General features: G+C 40.7%; 1 protein-coding gene across 46 annotated transcripts in view; it reads right to left on the bottom strand.

The window, feature by feature from the left end:
* Positions 1 to 26,300, bottom strand: part of DST (dystonin) — a 438,190-nt gene that overhangs the window by 250,782 nt on the left and 161,108 nt on the right. Inside the window, exon 1 of one of the 46 annotated variants that reach the window (XM_070514673.1) lies at positions 3,638 to 3,801. The exons of 43 other annotated variants lie outside the window; for them this stretch is intronic. In XM_070514673.1, the coding sequence (XP_070370774.1) occupies positions 3,638 to 3,707 (70 nt within the window). In that variant the 5' untranslated portion in view covers positions 3,708 to 3,801. Of the gene's footprint in view, positions 1 to 3,637; positions 3,802 to 26,300 lie in introns of those variants that run through there. 2 more of the 46 variants (XM_070514668.1, XM_070514666.1) reach the window with 2 other exon arrangements.

The following is a 26,300-nucleotide window of genomic DNA, read 5'->3' as shown; positions in this document are numbered from 1 at the left end:
TCTTTGAAAATGCTTGCCCTATTTATTAAAAGTACTTATGCCCTTTAGAATAATTTAAATATAAAAATAAGTCAACTGGGAAAAATATCTATGAGACAAAGGTTACTAATATTAATGTAAAAAAACAGAAGTAAGAAAGAAAAAGATGAGCTGCTTAATATGTAACTGTGCAAAAGCAGAGAGGTAATCCGTTGAAAAAAAATGAATGCTAATGGCTAACATATTGAACAGTAGAGATATGGAACATTCTCATCATCACAGAAATTTCTACTGGCAGCACTGCTCTAGAACAATTTGCCAATAAATATCAAGCACCTTAAAAATATACTACACTCTTTCCCAGCAAGTCTACTTCTAAAATTTATTCTAAAGCTACAACCATGGTTGTGCACAAAATGTTCCTATGAGAATATAAATCAGAGTGTTTCCAACAGCAAAACAAAAGTTTTGAAAAAAACATAAATGTTCAGTGATAAGGAGATGGTTAAATAAATTTGAGTAAAGCAATCCAATGGGTTTGTTCTGTTTCGATTCTTTGCCAAGCTACTCAACGATGGCATACTACTTGGAGCTCTCATATACTTTAATGCCAACAGGAAAGGACGGGGCAGGGACCACGTAACTAGTTTGTATTTCATAAGCATTTCTTCTCCAAAATACCTCCTTGAAACCTTTGCCATTTGCTATCCTTGTCTGGGAGAAACAAAAAGGTCTCCCTTTTTACATAAACATGTAAACATAGCCGTCCATTTGGTCTGCCCATAACAAATTCCTTTCAGTGCCCCAAAGTTCTAGTCTACTTCTTGACTTAACACTGGTATTAAAAAATTGGAGAAGAGGTTGCAGAGAGCATATCCAGAAGACAGAGCTTGCTAAATCTGAATATAAATGCTCAGAATTTATGCTAAAATTGTTAAATTTGCCTGACTCCCAATATAAATCCCCAGGCACTTTGCTCACAACTACTTTGCCAAGAAAAATGATATAAACAATTGTTAACCAACATTATTATCCACCAAATATTTATTAAGTCCTCTGTCGGCCCTTTTGGGGCATCATCTACACCTCACCTCATCTCTGCCCCATAGAAGATGCCATAATGCCTATATGTATTCAACAAATAAATGTCATGATGTGAATTAATTATGTTTCAAAGAGGACAATTCAACTCAGAATAACAATGTCTAATTACTTATATACTTAAATACAGTGGTATATATACCACTATATCTCTTAAAGCAATATACGGTGTCTTAAATGTCTTTCAGCCTTGCTATTCCTAAAGAGTTCAGAATGAACCTAAATCACTGATTAGTACCTAAGGCAAGAGCAAAGAAAGAGAAGCAGTCTACTAGTCCTCCTTACTGATAAAATGCAAATTCTATGCTTCCTTCATACTCAGTCATTCGCTCCAGCATCTATCAGGGGCTTTGATGAGCCCAGTGCCATGGTGGTACTGGGACCACCAGGCTGGACAGAAAGAGTGCTGGCCTTGCTCTCTAAAGCTCATCAGCTAGAGAGGGCACCTGACATGAAGGCACTGTGATAAGTGTGCCAACTGAACAAAGGATGTGCCACCCAGCATGTAAGCAAGCACAAACGAGAGCAAGACCAACCCTGACCAGGGCAATCAGGTGGGGCTTGAAGGACAGGAAGTAGAGTAGCAAGAGAGGTCAGCCATGTGCAGCCCTCTCCACGGAAAAGAACCCCTGATGTAATCACCTGAGATTGAAAGAGCATAGTTAGACCCCATGCATTGTGATTCCCGCCAGAGGTGCTTCCACTACCCCAAGACACTGTCACCTTTCAAATGGAAGTGCTGGACACTCAACCAGGACAGGGTGTGGGGGAGCCTGGCCCTGCTGAGCGATGTGAACTTTGGACCAGTGAATGCAAACAACAGAACCTCTGCGCCAAAGTCTAGTCCTCGTGTCACATTTTCAGCAGGGCTTCCCTAAGCCTCCAGCAAATAGAAAACAGAGTGGGAAAGAAAAAGAAATACTTCCTGTGTAATACCCAGATTATTCCGTCCAATTAATAACCTAGGACCCCAATGTTAAACCACCAAGAAAAAACATTACAATGTATTACTAATTGAAAATCCTTATAAGTCTAAAATAGATAATTTCATTTTTATGTAACTTGATATAGAAGCTAAGTCATTCCTGTAACTATCCCCCAAAATTTTATTAATTTATTGAATCATCACATAGCAATATGAACTGTAACAAATTTATTCTGTCCCATTAAATTTAATGTATTACGTGTGCTATATAAACTCCTCTCTTCTTGGTACATGATGGCTAATAAAACCTATTTATTATTTTCTAAATTAATAACAATTAGTCCCCTAGTTGAAGGAACAGAAAGAAGTAGAACACATGTTCTAAAGACCAATCACTTACTGGTTAATTCCTTACCCATGCGATATATCAAGAAAGCTGATGTAAGCAAATAATTGACCTCCAAGTACAGATGATAGATTCACTTAAATAATTCAACTACAAAAGGTTACTTTGATCACTGAGGTTTTGTTGTGGCAGTTGTTGCTAGATGCCCAAAAACAGGGCTGAAAATGTAAGGTGGGTGCTAAATATCTGGCAGGCAATACTGAGATAATATATGGAGATTATGATCTACAACTAAAGTACATGAGTAATGTATAAAAAATAAAGCTAACTAAATAAGACACATAATTCATAAATTCTGATACTGTTTTCTAACAGTAACAACCTGAATCTTTACTTTTAGAGCATCATGAAGCTAGATGAGACCCATCAGGTGTACCAGGGAAGTTCTTTAACACTCGAAGGCTCCCGCAAGGCTATGATAATGAGAAAACAGTTACTGTGGCCTTTAAGGGTCTCCACTTTCTTCAGGAAAGCAACTCACAATCAGGGAATAATTTCAGTCTGGGGAGACGGTGATTTACCACTTTCCATACACATTATTTCAGAAGGCAGTTATTTCAAAAGGGAGTGTTCCAGATTACACCATCTAATTTTCCAATTACAAGTCTCATAATGGTTCTTTATTTCATTTCAGTGAGGGATGTCTAACACTTAGATTTATATTTAGGGCAATGTTGCTATGACAACAAAAAAGGAAAATCATGTCTGAGACTTTAACCGATTCTATTGGTTTTACAGACTACTCAGTTATTTTTCTGAATGAAGTTTTATAACATTCCTCTGTTGGAAAATTATTTCATTTATAGAGTAAGTTTTAAATGGAAATAGACATTTTTGATCCCCTTATAAAGTATAATATGGCTGAAAACACATGATGACACAGAATGCAAAGAATAACAGAATTTCGAAAAACAAGTGTGACAAAAGAGCACTGACTATTAAAACCTTCAATGACTAGTTTTCAATAAAATCCAGTCAAAGCTAAACCCATTTAGTATCACACACATAACAAATATTGAGATCATTTCAACAGGTATCCTATGCACAACACCACGGGGGAAGGCTCCCTCCAGGGAGCCTCAGACGTTGCCGTGCAAACCTATGCAGGTTTCAGAAAGGAGCCCCACAGTCTGCTCTACTCCCGCCCTGCAAACCGGCACAGGTAGTCGCCTTTCCTTTCTCGGGTCTGAAAACATGGAAGTGACGTTATGGGTAATCCTACTAACCCATACAGCACATCAGCCCCACCAGCTTTGCGTTCCAGTCTTGATCATTTTTCTTGAGCTGCCCCATCATTCTGCAGGAAAGCCGTCCGATAGTTCCCTAAAGTCTTTCTGTACAAACTCTGATGTGACAGAGTCCTGTTCACTTTCCATGTAGAAAGGAAAACACTGACTAGACACTCCCACTTCCAAGCTGAAAACTAGTCAACTCCCCCTTTTAAACAAACATTAGCAAAGCCAGCCTCCTCTACTAGTTTGTAGGAGACAATACAACTATTATTAAAACGAAACTAAATCATTTATGTGTCCTTTTAATCTTAAAGCTGTTCATACGAAGCCCCTTAAAAAGAGAGTTTTGGTTCTCTTTTTTGCAATGAGGCAAGCCAATAGGATGTGAGATTTCACTGCTGAACCAGCTCATCACATTCTCTCCTCTAACACCCCAGGCAGGATTCCCTTGGAATGAAAAACAACACCCAGCCTAACTTGTTTAACTCACCCCTGATATGCGTGCTACGAAGGTGATGTGGAAAGCTCAACTTTACAGGCTGGACACATATCCTTCAGGGGCAATACCACCATCAAGTATTTCTTTATAAACACTTCACATACATTTTCACTTGAATCTCATAACTATTCTTTGAGTTGGATGGTACATCACCATCTTTTAAAGATGAAAAAACCAAGGTTTCAAGAGATTAAGAAACTAGCCTAAGATTCCACAGCCTAAATGGGATCTTAAATTTGATTCCAAACCCACTTCTTTTATATGTTATCAAACAATAGGATCCCTCATCTAACGATGCAGGAAAAACAAGGAGTCTCCAATATGAGAACTTCCCTTCTGAGCAGGAAGAAATGAAAAAAGTCAAGAAATGAGAACCCTTGTTCTAAAGAAGCCACGGAGCAGGCATCTTCAACACTCCCATGTTTGTCTGAAACCTCAGAGACTCATAGAGCTGTCTGAAGAGAAACTGTACAAACAGAAACTCCAAAATAACACATAAAAAAAGATCTCTACTTATTTTCAGCAAGAGGGAACCAGCAAATTCGATCATGCCAAGGGAAAAGACACTGCTGGATTAATAACTGCCAGTATGGTTTGAACCATCCATATATGATTTCTAACTCTATTCTAAATATACCATAAAAGAAAAAAAATAGTATCAACTTCTGCAGAGATGTTTAAAGTATCTGCTTAGTATCCTTTGCTTCCTTTCCCTCCCCTTCCAGTTGTCTCTGTTTTAGAGTCCCTGCCTCCTCTACGGAAGAGCCGGAGCCTACCTATTTCACTGAAAGAAGATTATAATGACGACGGCAAACACTTTGGGAGCACATAGTAATATGTGCCAGGTATATTCTCAGCCACATACATAGAACACACATATACTGGGTGTTATCCTCTCAACAACCCTGTGAGATTATGCCCATTTACAGAAAAAGAAACTGAGGCCCTCGAGGTTAAACAACTTGCCCGAGATCACGCAGCTACTAAGGGCAGGGGGAGGGGCAGGATGTAGTTTGCAAAAGCCTATTCAATATTATAATTTCATACTTGGAAAACAAAATGCTAACTTTTACAAAATAAGTCAAACAGCAAAAAGTAAAAAGAGAGGCTTGGCCGAATCTTTAGTGCCGGGGATACACAAAACATGGAGTTCACCTTCTTCAGATCAGTAAAGAGCAGAGGAGAGGTAATCACAGGGCTTTCCTACGAGGCCACGTCAGGATTTAGGGCAAGGATGAGTTGTCTGTGTTTATTAATAAGGATCAGGTGTGAATTTTAAAAGAAGATTGGGAAACACTTTGCAAAAGGCTCTATCAAGAAGAGAAAGAAAGAAACAAAATATAAAGTGTTGGAGCTGTGTGGGAAAAAGATGGGGGGAAGGGAAGATGAGGATCTGGTCAGTTTCCCCACCACAGCCCAGAAATGGCTCTGGAGTACAATACAGTAAAAAATAGCAAGGGAAAAGCTATGAAATTTCTGTCATTATAGAAGAAGCAATACTGGGGTAGAAGAAATATTGGGATTAGTGAAAAGACCAGCTCCTGAAACTGATGGACAAGGTATAGTTGGTGACCAGGGAGCTGGGAGAGAGTGGAGACACCACCCCTCTCTCTGCCAAGTCCCACCTCAGGCCACCTGTGAGCTAGCAGCCCTCACTCAGCCATCACCCAGGGGCTCTGCCCCTCGTCCAACTGCCTTGCCCTCATCCATAGTGGCCTCAGCCACCACCACTTGTGACTAGAGGCTGTAGGTGAAATGAGTAGGAGGAAGAGAGTCCCTGCTCCTATTTTAGTTGAAAAATCATACCAAATATTCCCATAGAAACATCATTATGGTTTATTTCTATGAGTATAGAGCCACAACTCATGTTCATTTTCCAGTTAATCCAACTTTCCCCCCCTGATCTCTGGGACACGCCTCTGTGGGGCTACAGACTTAGAGGAAGAGACACCTCTGAACCTTAGCCACACCCCCCCCAACCCACCGCCCCCATTTTGTTAAAAAATTCCTCCAAAGTCACGTCATTAAATTATTCATCATTAAAAAAAGTTTGCAAAACATTAGGACTCCATGTGTGAAAGCATACCAATTTCCCAGTAATTTCTTAACTTAGTCACTACTACAAAGTCCCATATACTTCGGGCCGCTAGCTGATCTCCGTGAGTATTGTTCTGCCCCTGCTGTAATTACTGTTGGCAACAGTAGTTTCTCACGCTGTTGCATGATAGAAAGAAATATCTGAAGACTTGGGTTAAGACTTACACCCTTCTTTCACTTTCAAGGTTCAATTCTTCATGAGTTAAACAGAATTTTTCCTCTTCTACAAGAATTGACAGATGAAAAGGTTTCAGGGTTGTCCCTTTCTTATTACTGTCTTTATCAATTTAAATTCCCAATGCTGATGACTTTCTTAGCTTTTGTTTTTTTATAACTATTATTTGTTAGGATTTGCATTTAAATAAAGTTGACATCAATTTCTGTAGCAGTCCTTTCTTGAAGAGAGCATAATCAATCCACAGCTGCTGTTTATGTATTCCAAATATGGCTAAAAACCACATTAAAAAAGGAGTTATTAGCATATCTAAATTATAATCTTCATAAAGAAGCTCTTCACATTTTCAAAAACCCTTAATCCTTCTGCCAAGGAAAGGAAGATAGCTTAAAAAGGAGATATCTCAAGATAAGCATCGAACTGACATGCATTTCAAACATAAAGCTATTATAACAAATTCTTCAAATTTATACTACCTGGCCATACATCAATAAATTATACAATATCAGAACTGAGAAAGAAAAAATTTTAAAAACAAAACCATTAGAAGAAAACATAGGAGCCGGCCCGGTGGCACAGCAGTTAAGTTTGCACATTCCACTTCGGTGGCCCAGGGTTTGCTGGTTCAGATCCCGAGTGCAGACCTACGCACCACTTGTCAAGCCATGCTGTGGTAGGCATCCCACATATAAAGTAGAGGAAGATGGGAACGGATATTAGCTCAGGGCCAGTCTTCCTCAGCAAAAAGAGGAGGATTGGTGGCAGATGTTAGCTCAGGGCTAATCTTCCTTAGCAAAAAGAGGAGGCTTGGTGGTGGATGTTGGCTCAGGGCTGGTCCTCAAAATAAAACACCAAAAAAACAAAAAACATTAAAAAAAAAAGTAGAAAACTGTTTTAAAAATAGTTGGGTAGGAAGAGTGTTTCAAAACAAGTTACAAAACCCAAAAGAAACTGAACATACAAAGGCTGACAAATTTCACAGACCACTGATGTAAGAGTAGACACTATAAATGAAGTTAAAATTAAAAAATGACTGACAGAGAAAATATCTGCTACATACATAAGACACACCTAGAATAGCCAAAATAGATGAATAACTCCTATTAATCAGCAGCTTCCCAATTACAAATGCTGTGAGCATACAATTCACAGAAGAAGGAACGCAAATGGCCAATAAAGGTACGGAGAAATTTTCAATCGCCCTTCTAATTAGGAAATGCAAATGACTTCATACTGGCATACATTTACAAAAATGACAATAACTAATACAGAGAAACAGATAATCCCAAACATTAGTGGACGTGTACAACAGCAGAAACTTTTTGGAGGGCAATGTGGCAGTACCCGCTATAAATTAAAATGCATATAATGTTCTAAACCAACAATTCCACTTGTGGGGAATACTAAGGAAATACTTGCATGTATATGAGTAGCTTATAAGGATGTTTACTGTAGCAAAATATTTGAAACCATTTAAATACCAGTCAGTAAGAGACGAAATGAATGAATTATATTTCACCCATCCTATAGAATATTAATAAGAGAAAACCCGCTCAGAGTACGAAGGAAAAGATCCCAAGATAGATATTTAGGTGAAAAACTGCAAAATAATAAATATACATAAAGGATGCACATCAAATTGAGAAAGAGCAGTTCAACACAAGAGAGTGAAAGCTGGAAGGAAAGGGGATTGTGTGATATATTTCATTTTTCATCCTGCATATTTCTAGATTAAGTGCCTGAATCTTTGACAAGGAAGAAGGTATGTGTAGGACTGTTAATAATAACTGTGAGAAAAAAGTTTCAAATTCTTTTATTCATTTATGTATTTAATACTTTGGTAGCTTCTACAGAAGACATAGAAATAAGACTAAGATACAGGCCAGAGTACCCCCCGCCCCTCAGACCTGAAGAGAGAGCTAAACCCTTCGGGGGGGTCAGGTTTGCTCTTGGGCTGCTGGCTGCAGAAGGGAAGCGAGGAGTGACAGGTCAGGAGAAGAGGCCGAGAAGCCACTGGTGACACCTTTTCAGAGGATGGTTTCCTGGGCTGGGAAACAAAATGATGAGGGTGTGGACAGTCTCTGAAAGGAAATCAGAACTGAGAATATATGCAGAAATTACCCTGTTTGGAGGGTATCCGTGTTCGAAGTTTAACTGCCACAGAACAAACTCAGTATGATTTTTGCCCTCATTTGTCAAAATCCAGAAACAGGACAAGGGTAGGATGTGCTGAGTAAGCTGAGGCATAAATGGTGTACAACAATAGACGCCATAAATCTCTCCCCACAAATGCTTTTCTGTGTCCTCCTCCCCTGCTGCCACCCCCGCCCCCCACACCCAACTATCACATCCCGAGCTTTCCCATCCGTGCAGAGGCTGCGGATCACAGTATCCTATCGGTGGCTGGGAACAAAGAGGGCCTGGGTTCTGCTCTGAAGAGGAATTTACTGGTTTCTCTTCTCACGACTGGCCCAGAATTGGAAAATAAAATGCCGAGAATCTGCTTTTAATCTACCCTCTCCTACCTGAGCATCCTAAAAACATATGAACGTGAGGAACCTTCCAATTGCAGTTACACTGCTAGAACATTTAAGTATTACATATGCTCTAACCGAGGCCATCCTGAGTCACCGTTAAGGACAGAAAGTTTCTGCAATTCTTTATCTGCGTCACACTAACTTAAAGAAATTAGAGTTCTTTTAGGGTTTCCTATCTTAGCCTTTCTTTCCAGCTTTGGAGATCTGGTTAAGAATATATCCCAAAGTGCACAGACATTACATAAATTGAAAACAAATTAAGTAAATATCGTTTCCTTGTTATTTAAATATAAGATGAATCCACTGTGTTTACGAAAACCTTAGGTCATTTGAGGTTTTCAAGTCTTTAGTTTTGAAAATTTTTACAGTTATAACTACTACATGTAAGGAAAACAGAACCATTCACTTTAAAATTTAAATTAATCCAAGATATCCTCAAAAGTTATCAAAGTAGGACCTCCAGTAGCTCAGATAAAAATATAAACAACAAAGGCCGGCCCGGTGGTGCAGTGGTTAAGTGCGCATGTTCCGCTTCAGCAGCCCAGGGTTCGCTAGTTTGGATCCCAGGTGCAGACATGGTGCGGCTTGGCAAGCCAAGCTGTGGTAGGCATCCCACATATAAACTGGAGGAAGATGGGCACGGATGTTAGCTCAGGGCCAGTCTTCCTCAGCAAAAAGAGGAGGATTGGCAGTAGATGTTAGCTCAGGGCTAATCTTCCTTAAGGAACAAATTATAGCAAACACATACAGTTTCTCAGACTTATTTGAAATGTTATGACTTGCTGGTTTCTGAAAGAATCAGATCTCCTCTTCCCTTTCTGCTGTTTCCTGTCCCAACCAATACCCCACCTAGATGATCTACGCCTCACAAGTTCAGTAGGTAAGTAGGTGCCGTTTGACCTTAAAACACAGAAGGAATTCCCCTCTGCGTAGTTCACTCTCTATGAGCTCCACTCAGTAGCCTATGGGAGGGAGCTGTGTTAGGGATGGAGAACAGACTTAGGGGTCGGTACCAGGGTAAAGGACCTACACAACCTGAGTCCAAATCCTGGCATCAACACTGCTGGCAATTTCAGCTTGGGAAAATGACCACTTCTGTGAAACCCAAGTTCCCTCATCTGTGAAAGAGGGTCACCATCTTCAGATACCTTCCTAGATACCTACCGTATAGTCTTATTCTAAGAAGTAAATAAGATGATAGAGTACAAATATGATACAGTTGGCCCTCTACTGGCTTCCTATTCACTTTTTCAATTAGCAAATATGTATCAAGCACCCACAACAAACATCATAGCTACCATGCTACGCACTACAGAATTTCACATCATCTCACCCCAATCCTACCAGGCCTGTATTTATGTATCACAGTCCTCATTTTACTGACTAAAAATCAATAAATAAATTTCAAAGAATGTAATCTAGCCCAAGGTTCCTCTAAGCAAGGAAGCAGCAGAGGTGAGATGTGACCCAGATTTTCCTCCTGTTACACAGGAACCAGACACAGGGTGAACCAAACCCACATACTCTCCAAAATCAAGGAACCTAGCAAGGGACAGAAGATAAATAGTGCTTTCATGTCTTACCAGAAAAAAGAAAAACCAAGATAAAATGTCTTTGGCTACTGAGGAAACGATCACTTCACGAAAGAAACTGCATAAAATTCCTCTGTATTGTAAATTAGAAAAAGGTATTGAGAAATTCTTCATTCTGCTCAAGGTGATAGAATAAGTCAATACCAGGACAAAAATATGATCTCGGGAGTTCCTGTCTCTTTCTGATACCAGACTCTGTAGGTCACCGCACAATGGAACATTCTTGTTCTGTTTACCTTGAATATAATCAGAGTCTCTCTGGATAAGCATTGACTGGTACCAGGAATTTGTCACAGTGGCGCAAGGAACAAAATCAAACACGCCTTAGCACATGGTCTAATAGTCATCTAAGAAATTTCATTCTTCAGGAAAGACCTAGAATTCTCTTTTTTTTTTTTCAACTGAGGTACAAGCGACATCTAGAACTCTCAGTAACTCCTTTCATACAGCCATGGTCTCTTATTCTGATCAACGATTTAAAGAGTTTTTTCAGATTGTGAGGCCACGCTTCTCAAGTCCATGGAAATTACACGGTGAGTCATACACATAACACTTCTCACTCCTGTAAGACAAGGAGGCCAGTCACGGGGTGAGTCAGCAGCAGGGAGAGAGGGGTGGGGAACACCAGAGACAACGACCCTGAATCACCGGGAAAAATTTCAGCCCAGGCTTCTTTCATAAGGAGATTATCTCCCACCCAAAATTTTTTATTTAAATATTGTTTACAGCTTGAGGGGCAACTGCTTCAGTTACAGGATCATCATGCGTGCCCCACTGGGCTTCAGAAGCCACACAGCAGGTGACCCAACTCATCCCATAAGGGCTCTGCCACCCCCACCGCACCCCCTCCCCCACCGCACCCATGAGCCCCGATGAGCCAGGGGAAAGGCACACAGACCAGTAAGTGTCTGGGGTGCCAGGAGACCTCTCCCTGAGGGTTATTTCCTCTCTGGGGCAAAGATCTTCAAACTTATTTTATCCAGGGATGCATTCTCCCAACCACGGCTTACCCAGAACCTAACAGGTAAAACAGATGGAGATCAAAGAGCTTGGAGTGCAGTCAGAGGAGAAAGGAGCTTCTCCCTAAGTTACCCACTGGAGAAGATCATCTTGGGCTGGTCATTTCCACGCCTCAACTTTCTAGAGAACTCTTGCTTTGCCCGCTTGCTTTTTTTCTAGAAAACTAATGGCAAATATTCAAGAAGTGGATACTCTTCTCAGATATCGTCTTGGTATTTTTAAAATACTCCATGCACGTTTATTGTCTGCTCTTAGAACAGTGGTCTTAAACTTTCAAGTTTCACAGTCCCTTCTACCTATCTCCTTGAGAAAGTAATGTCATATTCTAGTCTAGTCCCTAAAAAAAAAAAAGGAGAAAATATATATAAGAATAGTCAATGCATTTTTGTTGTTGTTTCCACACTTTGATTAAGGAGTAGATAAATTATATAACGAAAATCAGGGCTAGCAGCATGAAGAAGAGAAATTGAAAGACGATGTGCCAACAACAGGCACATACAAGGAAATTTTGCTAATAGCTTATTCTATGTGGTAGAAATAGGCACCCTGAGAAAGTGCTGATGGAAGACGCCACTGGAATAACCTTTTGGGAATCTGGTAATACTGATAAAGAAGCTTTTAAAATGTTCATAATATTGATGTGTTCTGACATAGCAAGTACAACGTTTGACATCTATATGGCACTTACTGTGCACCAGGTCATGATAAGCATTTTATGTCGTCACAGTGGAGGTCTGTTATTATTCTTAACTTACAGATGAGGAAACCAAGGCACTGAGAAGTGACGTAATTCATGCAAGGTCAGAAAATTGGTAAGTGGAGATTCAAACCAAGGCAGTCAGCCCCACAATCCATATCATAACTCTGATGCTACACTGCCTCTGGAATAGAGTCTATAGAAAATCCAATGCCAGACTATGATTTATGTAAGAAAATAGTCATCTCAACATTAAACACAATTCTTCTCTGATAATAAGTACTGAATATTTATAAAAGTATTATTAATGATTACCAATTAATAGAAAAATGTTAAATAATCTAAACACCCAAAGATAGAAAAATGATCAAGTGAGTTATGATACAGCCACAAAAATGATTCATTAAATACTGAAGAGTTTCAGTGACATGAAAAATGCCTATTATAACATCAACGTTTTCTTCCAATTTTTCCTCAGGGAGTATGTATATCATTTTTTACAGGAAGGGAGGGTTACACAGCAGGCATTCTTGTGAGATTTTTGTTTTGAGAACCTCTCAACATGTAGAATACTTTTTTAAATGTCTTATACCTTCCCTCCTGGCTGCTATGTGTCATCTTGAACGTGTGGGGCTGACAGTGCAATATCAGACTCAGGCGGCCATTTAAAATGCTCAGAATTTTTCGCAAGAGACAAGCCACTCAGAGGACAGGGCACCACCATGTGGCCCATTAGCTATAAACCAACCGAGCATACAGCAACCTCCCCTTGGCTACTGAAAGGAAATCTGCAAACTAAAATTTCTTTCAATAATAAAGTACTTTCAGGGCCCCAAAGGCCAGAGGTGTGACTCAGGGAGGAGTCCAAACCTATCCCAAAAGGAAAAGGGAGGGGATGCGTAGAGCAATGAGGCCAGTTCAAACTTCAGACATCACCTGACATCCAGTACTAAAAAACTCAAAGAAAGTCACTAAAAATATACAAACTGTCTCCATTTTTTGTATACAAATCTCTATAACTAACTGAATTAATAATGGCTTCAATAGCATCTCCTATGAAGCTTACATTTACATGTTCCTAAAGATTGTATCAGACATTTTACTGGAGCTGCCACTATTTCCAAACCCATTCTTTTTTTTCACCCCCTAGGAGGTAGCATTCCATTCATTCAACAAGGATCTCTTGAGAACCCACTAGGTGCCCGGCGAGAGCTCAGCACAGCAATATAAAATGCAATGAGTCACACAGCTGCCTCAGTCCAGCGGAAACCAGACTTGCAAGCCAGAATGTGCAAAACTCTGTGATAAGTACTTTGACAAAACTGTGCAAAAGGAGCTTAGCCCAATTGAATTTTTTTATTTTTTAAATCAAGGTTTAACTGAAATGACACAAGTAAATCCTAAGTGTTCAGTTCACAGAGTTTTGACAATTGTTTGCATCCTGTGCCCATCACCCAAACCAAGATACAAGACAGTTCCATGGCCCTCGTGCCTCTGTGCAGTCCATTCCGCATCCCTGCCATAGGCAATCTGATTTCTATCCCTACAGATTAGCTATGCTTGCTGTAAAATTTCACATAAATAGAATCTGAGTCTAGCTTTTTCCACCCAGCATAATATTTTTTAGAGTCATCCACGCTGTTGCATGCATCAGTGATTTGTTCCCTGCAGTTACTGAGAGGTTCTTCACTGTATGGATGTCCCAATCTGATTATTACTCACCTACCAATGGATGCTGGGCACTGTCCAATATAACAGCAAACTGGCCAATGAATAAGGCGAGTTTAACCCCTTTTGTTTCATCTCTGATTTGTATTTGTGTGTGTTTTTAGTGTAGCGGGCAGGGAAGGTAGAGAGTACCAGGTAGGAACAAATAGTGTGTGCAAAGAAAATAGATAAGGGAGAAGGCAGACATGGGAGAATTAAAGGCGATGCCATGTGTATGAAGTATGTGACGCATCCAGAAGAATCACGGGTGGGTAGGCCAGAATAAAAGGCCTATAACGACCTGCCAATCTATGGAGCTGGGCCTCCATCAGGGAGGCAACAGAGAACAGTGAACAGAACTCTCAAGCAGCTGCACAGAAGCATTTTCCTTACACCCTCAGTGAGGCAGTTTAGAGCCAGCAACTCTGAAGGCACAAAGACCGGGCCTCAAATCCCTGCTCTGAGACTAACGCTTGGGCTGGAGCAAGTTAGTAAAACTGCCTAAGATTTATTTTTTTCATGTGTAAAGTGGAGAAAAGGGCAGCCACCTCAAAGACTTGTAGAGAGGCGGAAAAGAAATAACAAATGTTACACAGCTAAAAGAAGGCTTAGCACAAAATGGTAGCCGTTATTAATGCTGCTGATGGATTTAAACACACTCATCTCAAACCTTTCCCGGAATCTAAGTAACGGCAACTTCAGAAGCATCCTTGACGGCTTCTGCTCATCTCTCTCAACTTCAGTAACTGCAGACTTATCAACGGGACCTCGAGTCACCTATTTGTGAATTAAGTTAGCCCATTTTCTCTGGAGAAGATTTTTAGGAAGATAGGAAAGGAGTGAGCACAAGCTACCAAAATGAGGTCTGGAGGAGGAACAGGATACGTCTCGGCTACACACTCAACTAGAGACTTGCTCACAGGTTACTGATACCCCAGAAGTCCGTCTGATGACCCAGTTATAGGAAGGATGCAGCCGAGGGCAAAGAACACAGCACCACTTCTTCCAACAGAACTTTTCATTTACGTGAAGCATTTCAGAAACCCACTTAATGCTATTGATGATGACATTTTCAGTTACAAAAGAAGTAAGACTTTCTGCTCCTTTTAGCAACAGGAATGAGAAAGAAACTAAAGCATTATACACTGAAATAGGCCACTCCAAGTGACCTCTCATGGAAGCACAAGAACTTTTATGAAGTACAACTTCTTAAAGGAAATTAACTAGTACCACAGAAGAAATATACAGTTTATTTGCAGAAGCTGTCTTTTAAAAAGTGTAAGCAAAATACAGATAGGGACTGCATGACTCGTTCTTTTTAGATTCTGTGCTCCTGACTGAAAGATTCAGATTTAATTTAGACTTAATTCACACTTAACGTCATCTACCACAGGGCCTTAAGAGTACATGTGCTCAATGACTCTGAATATAGACCATCTCCTTTATCACTAGTTTCGCTCTCCTGGCAGCTTCTAGAATATTTATTAACTAAGTATACACAAAATCTGAGATCGTTTAATTACAGCAACTGAAATAATAGCCCTTGAGAAGATCCAAGAGTTATCTATGTAAACATGGCTGCCAAAATAAAAATGTCACGGGTATTCAATGTGGATTCAAACAAACCAACTGTAAAAAAATCTTTGAGCCATATTTGAGTGTGACAAAAGAAATGACTTCATAGTTCCAATATAAATTTATAAAACTTAAAAATATTCTCTAACAGTCAAAAAACTACATTTGGGGCCTGGCCTGATGGTGTAGCAGTTAAGTTTGTGCACTCCATCTCAGTGGCCTGGGGCTCGCTGGTTCGGATCCCAGGCGTGGACCCATGCACCACTTATCCAGCCATGCTGTGGCAGTTGTCCCACATACAAAATAAAGGAAGACAGGCACAGATGTTAGCTCAGGGCCAATCTTCCTCAGCAAAAAAGAGGAGGATTGGCAGCAGATGTTAGGTCAGGGCTAATCTTCCTCAAAAACAAAAGAAAAAGAAAAACTACATATGGATAAAGTATTTAAATTAAAACATATCTTCTCTATTTCATAAGTTCTGAATAATTTCAGCTACTTACAAGTTATTCAGAGGTTAGGTACTTTTCAGAATCAGAAAAGGATCACATAGGAAGTAGGATTATAAAATAAATACAATAGATTTTCCCTTCTACTTCACTGGCTTATAGTAATACCAAACAATGCCTACTTTTTTCAACTCCAAAGTCCCCAGGACTACAGAAATATCCAAAAAAGCATGACATATATAAGAAGTGGAGAGGACCAGCTAAAAGGAGCATGTGATACAGGGATACTGTGGGATACGATATAGGTATATAAAATACAGCTTCTGCCATCTAAGCATTTCACATCTAACAGAGAAAATAAAGCAAAAAATAAGATTTTTGACATAAAATGGGAAACCCACTGACCACACATAGAATGGGAACTGGGAGAAGCAAGACCAGTGTCATCTGGAGTACTCACAACAGATCGTGGGCCTGGAGGAGGAGCCGTGCGCTCCAGGTAGACAGAACAAAAGCATTGGCCACAAATGGGGATGAACATGAGATGAGGACACCAGTATTAACAGAGTCCCACTGCACTCCAGAGTTTGCAGAGTGCTTCACAAAACCATCCTACAAGTCATACTCACAGATATTCTGTGAGGCAGATACTTACTCACATTTAAAGAAGAGAAAGCTGAGGCACTAACAGATGAGAGCAATTTATCCAACATCACCTCGCTGGTAAGCAGGACCTGAACACAGTGGTTTGGATCACAAAATCCCATTTTCTTGCTAAACGCTACCAGCAAAGAGACTGACTTAGATGATGGAAAGCTTCAAGAAGACTGAAATTTTTGCACACCTTAAAAGCAACTGTAATAACATAACATTTTGAAAATTATTCATATGTTCTCTTTTGCCTGTTGGCATAAAATGTTCATTGACCAAAAAAAAAAAAGATTATAGAAATGCCACAAAAACATGGATAATCACTTCTGACTTGCAAAACAGGATTATTCAGCAACACTATATAACTTTGCTAGCTATGCTGGGACCTAGAGAGAATTTTACAAACTGCTTTATTCCTTTCCCCGCCTCTGCCTCCTTTTAATCAGGGACCTCATGAAACTCACAGAATTTTCCTCCAGCATTTAAAAGACCCCCCTTCCAGCTATAAGAGCAGAGCCAAAGGACTAGTCAAAAGGAACACACAATATAGGGGTCTGTGGGATTTGAAACAGGTATATTGTAGAGAAAAGAGGGAGTCAAGAAACCAGACCAATTTCCCCTCCAGGCCTTGGCCCTGAAAGAAGGAGGTACATTCAGTGAGCGAGGGGTGATGTGGAAGGCAGAGGGGGCTCTTGGCCTACTCCATATTTAGGACTCTGGGAAGGAGGCCATCCTTGGTTCTACTTGGTAGAGACTAGACAGAAGTATCTATGAGTCTGGCTGGGTCACTGGCCAGGGAACTCACCTGGCAAGGAGAAGGGGCTCTGAAGCAAGGGCTGCAGAGCAGATCACCTAGGTCAGGAACAAGTGAGCATCCCAGCCAGACCACAGACAGGTTTGTAGCATCAGCCAGAACCAAGATGAGGTCAAATCAGTGATGGACGTGGCCTGAGCCACAAGGATGGGCCTCAGGTTCACCAGTTGCTGACTTGGGCTCAGTGACCAACAGGGTGCCAGGCATCACGCAGAGAAGGGGCATCACCCAGAGGCAGAGGTACTAAAACGGGGGAGAAAGACACTGGAAGGTGCAAGCACCTTGCTTCCCCAGAAAGACAAGGTCGCAGAAAACACATCTTTCCTCCAAGATGCCCAGAGAAAAAGAGGGAGGGACGGCTACATAGTGGACCCAAGCAATTTTATCCAGGCGACTGAGAGCACTAAAAGACTGTTCAAACCACAGCAGACTAAGCTTCAATGCAGATTCAACGTTAGCACCTTTTCTCTACTAATCAGAAGGGGGAACTCATGAAGACAACCAGAGCAGCTAGGAAATGAAAAGCATTTTCTTTGTACTTCCAAGTTTAATCGTGAATTAAATCTTTCAGCCACACTACACAGGGCAGTAAAGCTGCTTTATATGTAGCACAACAAAGAGTCACAGTATTTCCCTAAGAGAGGCATTAACGAGACAAACGCTCTATAGCAACTGTCTGTGGTACGGGAGGAGTCAGCCTCGCCACTGGTTCAGTCTTGCACCAGAAATGGCTAAAATATTCATTCAGACTATTTCAATTCTAAAACCAAGGGGGGGAAAAAACCCTTCCAGGCAGCCAAAAAAGAGTACACTTTTAGAAAAGCAGAACCTCAAACAATGCAACTTTGGGCTACTGAGAAATGGTGACAGACGGCCCTATTATGTTTATACTAGGGACGGGATTGTTCTTTTTCAGGAAAGGCTTTGAGGCTTGAGGCTAAAACAGTGACAGTCTGTACACGGCCGTGCAGCGTCTGCCAGTAAAAACATCAGATGTCCCTACAAACCCACGTGCTTATAAAAACGGGGAAGGAACGGCTGAGTCTTATGTGGACACAAATGTAAATCAAAACATTCCTAAACTTCCTGTGCATTTTCTAACCTTTCTCTGTCTATGTTGCAATATATCAGGGGGCCCAAGTTCTGCAAAGCGAATAGCTCTTTTCCAATGGACAGTGTGTAGCAGACAGAGCCTGCTGCTGACCCTCGCCATATTCCTCAGTAATAACATCCCTGAGTTTGATGGGGTCACATGGTAGCCCAGAATAAAAACTACACTTCCCCAGCCTTACTCTCAGCAGGCGCGGTCAATGAAACCAAAGCAGAAGTGTTGTGTGGCAACTTCTAGGAATTTTCTGTGAAAGACACCACGGTGCTAACCTTAACTCTGCTTCCCTCTTTCTTCCTTTCCCCTGCCTTGGAGGCTAACCTGATGGATGACATTCAGGCAGCCAGGTTGGACCACAAGGCAGCCCCTCAAGGCTGCTCCAGAACAAGGTGAAAGGAGCCCAGGTGGCTGATGACGGTGGTTTTAACCAGTATTTGTATGGCCAGTGCTTAGCCAGCCCTGAGAAACGGTGACAGATGGCCCTATTATGCTTAGCCCTGGACTGACTCCGGCTGCACTTCTGTTATGAGACAGAGACGTAAATTTCATTCTCTTTTAAGTAGTTTTGTTTTAATTTGCAAAACAGGATTAATATTAAACTGATCCTAATCCTAACCAGCAAAGCTGCTACTAAGAGCTCTTTGGAATGGAAAATTTCCCAAGAGAAAAATCAATACCATTTACAAATACTAAGTAAAGAATTTAGTCTACTCAAGCCAACACAACCATATCAGAAATTACAACTTTTTCCCTCATCCATGTATCCTTCTCGCTCAAAGAAAGAGATGCTCCTAATTTTCTGCTAGGTGCATGGTCAGCAGGAATAAACACACATTTCTCAGTCTTCCTTGAGCTAGATGTGGCCATGTTCTGGCTGAGTTCTAGCAAATGAGATGGCAGCAGAAGGGAGTGTGCTGCTTCAGGGGGTGCCCTGAAAGAGCAAGGCAGTGTCTACGGCTGTACTTCCACAGTCAGATGGCCGGAATGCAGATGTGGCGGCCAAAGATCTAAGAACCATGGGAGGGTAACCCTGCTCCGGTCACTACTGCTGTGTAACAAACCACTCCAAATGCAGCCGGGTGAACAATAATTTTATTACGTTCATGAATTCCACAGGTCAGAAATTCAAACCAGGCACAAGGGGACATCTTGTCTCTGCTCCACAATGTCTGGGCCTCAGCTGCTACAGCTCAACAGGTGGAATGGCTTGCAGCTGGAGGCTGGAATCATTTGGAGGCATCTTCATTCATATGCCTAGCAGTAGATGCTAGCTATTTGCTGGGACCTCATTTGGGGCAGTGGGCCAGATCATTAACAGGTGGCCTCTACATGTGGCCTGGCAGAATGGTGACCTTAGGGTAGTCAAACTTTTTTGTGGTAATTCAGGGTTGCAAAAGCAAGTGTCCCAGAGAACAAGGCAGAAGCTGCATCACCTTTCCTGACCTACTTCTGAAGTTATGCAGCATCACTAACCCCAAATTCTACTGGTTACAAGTGAGCCAAGGGTCCAACCAGATTCAAGCGGAGGAGACAAAGATTTTGACCTTCCAATTGGAAAAGCAGCAAAGAAACAGCATACATGTTTTAAAACACCACAGTCTGTGACCCTGAGCATCATACTAGCCCCGGCCCAACTCATGAAGCGAGCCGCTACCATCCTGGACACCCCACCTCTGGCCTGCTACCTAAGCGGAAATAAAAGTAATCATTTTTAAGCAACTCTTGAGTGTGGGTCTCTGTAGCAAATTTTTGAAAAATACTTATACACCCCAGTATTTAAAAAGAAATCATCAAACACAAGTAGCAACAATGTCTATCTTAAGAAACTAATTTTATAATGACTAGAATGACTCCGTATTTATAATTTATTTTATGTTATCAGCTGTTGGCATATTTTCTCCATTCAATTCCTAATTCATTCCCAATACAGTAGAATCCTTCTGTCACTCACACGCTGCCCATTTCCCTTCCTGGTTTGTTGCACTAAGGGGTGTCTGAGCCCAGACAATAGAGATGCTGACATAGCCAAGAAATTACAGCCCAAAAAACAAAGAGTTCCAGATGCCTGTGCAAATGTGCCCAAACAGCCCCAAAGCCTCTCGTGTCACAGCCTCTCCCCAGAGACCCCCACGCGAGGCCAGGAAAGCACTAATTCCACCGGCCCCTCCCGTCATCAGTTCATGACTAAGCAAAGCGAATCCTTAAAGAGACTAACAGCTTCACAGAATAACTCCATACATCATTCAGTACACACTGGATGCATCACTACCCTTTTAGTTTTTTAATTAATGGCCAATAGGATTTCTACCCCCTCAAAGCAAGATACACAAAAGGATCATTGGCTCCTTCCTGTCCCCACAAAACAAAAAAGAAAACAAATTCTGAGAGCATAGTAATTTAACAGAAAACTGTGAAAGTCTGATCACTTCAAAATACATTCAAAACCACATCTTACCTTGAAATATGTACCTAGAGGAGAATACTTCAATATCAAAATCTATGAATGTAGAATTCAGAAAAATAAAGGTTTTCAAAACAGATTAAAATCAAGTTCCACAATTTACCAGCTGTGTGACCAGAGGGAAGTTACTTACCCTCCCTGAGCCTTAGTTCATAACGTCTATAAAATGGAACCAACTGCTGAGAAACGCCACGAGAATTAAACACAGTAGCTGGCACAGAGCAGACACTCAGTGTACGTCAGATCCTCTTCGATTCAAGGACAACTCACTCCCTAAATGACCGCACATACCACCTAATCTCTCCACAGTTTTCTCTCCAGGTCCCAAAATATTCTCCCTCCCTTCCAAAAGGTTGTATAAAACTGTGCTGGGGTTTTAACAAACAGAGAATACAGGCAAGATTTACTTAAACAGAAGAATCACAGATTCTCTTTGATAGAATGGCAGTATAATTAGACCATCTCATGAGTTGCTGCCGCTGGATGACACAGACTGTGTCCCCAGGAGAAGGCTAACAGCTGTGTTCTCTGTCCTGTCTTTGTCAGCCACAGCCAGGAGCAACAGGATGCTGCTCCACCTGCTCACTGGCATGGTCCTTGAAGGGTCATGCCAGCGCTTTCTACCGAGCAGACTAGTGATGGGGTGGTGGTCAGGTGATGCTAACAGTGCTTTTCCTCCCCAGGCTTTGGGGTTCATCTTTCTCATAGGGTTCCACCGGTATTTATTCAGCAACTGAGATTAAGAGTTGTGTTTGGGGGGTTGTGAAACATAAGTCCATTCCCTAATTTAAAGAAGATCTCACCTGCAAGATGGATCTCTGTACATTTAGCCACCTGGGAAAGGTCTGAACGTGACCTTTTCTTTTTTTTTTTTTGTTTTTTTTTTTTTTGAGGAAGATAAGCCCTGAGCTAACATCTGCTGCCAATCCTCCTCTTTTTGCTGAGGAAGACTGGCCTGGGCTAACATCCGTGCTCATCTTCCCCTACTTTTTTATATGTGGGACGTCTACCACAGCATGTCTTGCCAAGCGGTGCCATGTCCACACCCAGGATCCGAAATGGCAAACCCCGGGCTGCCAAAGCAGAATGTGCACACTTAACCGCTACGTCACCGAGCCGGCCCCTCAACGTGATGTTTTTAAAGAACTTTTTATTACAGAAAAATTTCAACAAAAATATTGAGAAGAATAGAATGAGCTGCCATATATCCATCACATCGCTTCGACAATTACCACCTCACACATGGCTTTGTTCCGTCTATATCCCCACCCACTCTTTCTCACCATGAATTATTCTGAAGTAAATCTCAGACAGTATATCATCTCACCCATGAGTAGAGTTAAACACATTGTAGCTGACTGATACGTTTCCTTAGTCTCTTTCAATCTATAGGTTAACCCTCTTTCTCTCTCTCTCTCTCTCTATTTCTTTGCAATTTACTTGTTGAAGTAACTGGATCATTTGTCCTACGGTTTCCCAGTTTGAATTTTGGTGATTGCATCCCCATGGTGCCAATTTGCATGTTCGTAATATTTCCTGTAAATCAGAAGTTATATCTAGATGATTAATGAAGTTCAAGCTCATAAAATCTGGTTGTCTCCGTTTTTAAGTTACCAGTCATTAATGACCACTGCCTACACTGCATCAGGTGCTGTAAAACAGTAGCATTCTAACTCCATCATTCATTCTTCATTTAAAAGCGAAACTATTCCTATAAAGAGGATCTTCTTTTCATTAAATATTTGCCTACCCTAAGGGATAGGCACAGTTCATAGAAGTAAATGCTTGATTCTTCCCCTTCATTTCAAGTTTTCAAAGTAACGAGTTGGTTCCCTAGACTCTTCCAGGACCTGGTGGCTGACAGACAAACAGGGGAGGGAAGCAGGGGGAAAGTTCCATACTCCCAAATTTCGAGATTTTGATGAGCCATGTTTTGAGTTAGGGAAAACACAAGAGAAAAGTTTAAAAGGGAAGAAGATGCTCCATTTTGAACAGGCAAGTTAAGCAGTTGGATATACTAATCTAAATTTCTCTTATATTTTAGCTTTTTGGTTCTGGTATAAATTCTTTGGTTTATACTTAGCAAATCTTTCTGGTAAACCAGATGCTAACTGCTAAAGGAAAATTTAACAAACTTGAGAAAAAAAATCTAAAAGATTTTTTGCCTTTTAGGAAATAATGTGCTGGCTTTTCCCTACAAGTGGTAAGTTAAAACAAATACTCTGCAGAAAGAATATGATCTTATTTCTCAAAAAAGAAAAAAATATATATATGGAAAACATAAAAGTGTAAATACACATTTCATATATTTTATTAGAAAAGAGAGGAAGAACATACAATAAACCGTTAATACTAGTTACCATGGGAAAGGCAAAATGGGCAGAGAGGGGAAACGACTTTGTATTGGTCTGCTTGTTGCAACAAACCTGTGCTGCTTTCATAACTTGAAAGCTGATGATTGACAGCTACAATAGATAAGTTAAACAACTTTCAGGGTCCAAGAATGATGGGAGATTCCTTTCCTCCTGGATGCTGGAAGACCACCGATGGCGTGATAAGCCATCAATGAAGAGACAAAGGAGGAGCAGAGTGCCCTGTGGGCACTGCTGACGGACTGATTGCTGAGAAGTAAGGAAAGACTACAAGACCCCTTCATAAGCCAGGACGAGGACAGGGGAGGATAACTGATAAACTAATACCTATTATTTTGCACTCGAGGAGTCCCTCAAAGGAAGAACTGACTCTTCTTAGGAAGACAACAGGCCCAAAATACCAAAAAGGTATGTGCCATCACTTTGAAATTCTTCTGTTTGCTTTCTTAAATAGTATTACAATGACTTAAATTAACAAATTGTTTGGTTTTTAACCAAGGATTTTTTTTTTAATTTTTAAGAAATAATGCAATTTATGGCTATTTATCTAAAGGACTTAGCCAGAAAGCTACTATCACTGGCTTTGAATCACTGAAGGATTTAGGGAAAGTTAAGGAAAAGATGGCAATAACCAAGCCCGAAGCCACGCTGCAACAGGGGTCCAGCAAGCCCCAGCCACCCTCCAGGCTCAGGACCCAGGATAAGGCAGGAAGTGACTGAGGACCACAGCCTTGAGACACTCCTTTCAGTTATGACAGAATAGATTCAAAAAGAACCTTACTCAGAAAAAATCAAGTGAATATTAATTCTGAACCTTCAAAGGTGAAAACTTCAAATGAAAATGCACCACACAAACATTTCAAATGCAAACACAGCCTGTGGAAATAGAATTAGGATAGAGATTAATCTGACATCTACCAGGTAAATAAACGCCAATATAATGCAAACTGTAACTACCTTTCTAAGAAAAAAAGATTCATATAATTGTAATTATTCTAAGAAGACCTAGTGAAATCAAAAGATGGTTCTCCTACACACAGGGAGCATCCTCTCCCATGTTATCTATAAATCACCTTGCTGGATTCCCAGTCTTTCCATTATAGCAACAGTCTTTCATTGAAGGACCAACCTTTCTAGAAGCCACAGTGTCAACAGTTGTGTCTTGATGACCAACCAGCCCTGTTCCATAAAAAATAAAGACAGAAGCCAACTATACAATACCACATATGGTGGGATTCCATTTTACATGAAATGTCTAGAAGAGGCAAATCTATAGATACAGCAAGTAGATTAGTGGTTGTCAGGGGCCAAAGCAGATGGAGAGAATAAGGAGACTGCTAAAGGGTGCAGGGTTTCTTTTGGGGGTGATAAAATGTCCTAAATTTGATTATAGTGATGGTTGCACAATTATATGAATATTCTAAAAGCCACTGAAGTGTGTGCTTTAAATGGGTGAGTAATATGCTATGTGAATCTCAATAAAATTATCATCAAAAAAAAAAAGAAGGGGCCAGCCACGTGGCCGAGTGGTTAAGTTCGCGCACTCCGCTGCAGGCGGCCCAGTGTTTCATTGGTTTGAGTCCTGGGCACGGACATGGCACTGCTCATCAAGCCACGCTGGGGCAGCGTCCCACATGCCACAACTGGAAGGACCCACAACAAAGAATATACAACTATGTACCAGGGGGCTTTGGGGAGAAAAAGGAAAAAAATAAAATCTTTAAAAAAAAAAAAAGTTTATTATTTTAGGCTGCTAAATTTGGAGGAAACTTGTTATGCAGCTATAGATAACTAACACAGCTAAGTGGCAGCTGAGCCATGATCAAACTAGGCAGTCTAGTACCTAAGGCTGCTAGTAGTTCAGGTAAATGCATATCATATAGTTAGGAATTTAACCAAACTACAATTTTCCAAACACCACAAATGCTTCCAAATCCAATTACATGAATAGGACAAGCATGGCAGAGCGGTTCTCAGCCCTGCTGAACATTAAAATCATCTGTGCTTGCAAATCAAAACCACAATGAGATATCACCTCACACCCGTTGGAATGACTACTATCAAAAAGACAAGAGATAACAAGTGTTGGTGAGGATGTGGAGAAAAGGGAACCCTCATGCACTACTGGTGGGAATGTAAATTGGTGCAGCTACTATACAAAACAGTTTGGAGGTTCCTCAAAAAATTAAAAATAGAACTGTCATATGATCGAGCACTCCCACTTCTGGGTATATATCCAAAAGAAATGAAAACAGGATCTCAAAGAGGTATCTGCACTCCCACGTTCTCTGCAGTATTATTCACAACAGCCAAGATCTGGAAACAAGTGTCTGCCAATGGGGGATAATGTGAGAGACAGATATATATATATATATATACAGACACACATATATATGGTACACATACACATATGATGGAATATTACTCAGCCACGAGAAAGAAGGAAATTTTGCCATTTGCAACAACATGGATGAACCTTGAGGGAATTATGCTAAGTGAAATAAGTCGGACAAAGAAAGACAAACACTGTGTAATCTCACTTATATGTGGAATCTAAAAAGCCAAATTCATAGAAAACAAAGACTAGAGAGGTGGTTAGCAGGGACTAGAAGTGGGGGAAACAGGAAAACGCTGGTCAAAGGGTACAAACTTCCAGTTACAACATGAGTAAGTTCTGGGGATCTAAGGTACAGCATGCTGATTACAGTTGATAATTCTGTATTGTACATGTACATGAAAGTCACTAAGAGAGTTGATCTTAAACCTTCTCACCACAAAAAAAGAAATGGTACTTATGTGACCCGACGCTATGGTAGCAATCATTTTGCAATATATAAATGTATCAAATCAACACATTATAGACCTTAAACTTACACAAAATTTTATGTCAATTATATCTCAATAAA

This window comes from Equus asinus, chromosome 8 (assembly GCF_041296235.1).
Source record: "Equus asinus isolate D_3611 breed Donkey chromosome 8, EquAss-T2T_v2, whole genome shotgun sequence".
Taxonomy (NCBI): domain Eukaryota; kingdom Metazoa; phylum Chordata; class Mammalia; order Perissodactyla; family Equidae; genus Equus; species Equus asinus.
Note: the sequence above shows the minus strand (reverse complement) of the source record. Positions and strands in the feature narration are given on the sequence as shown.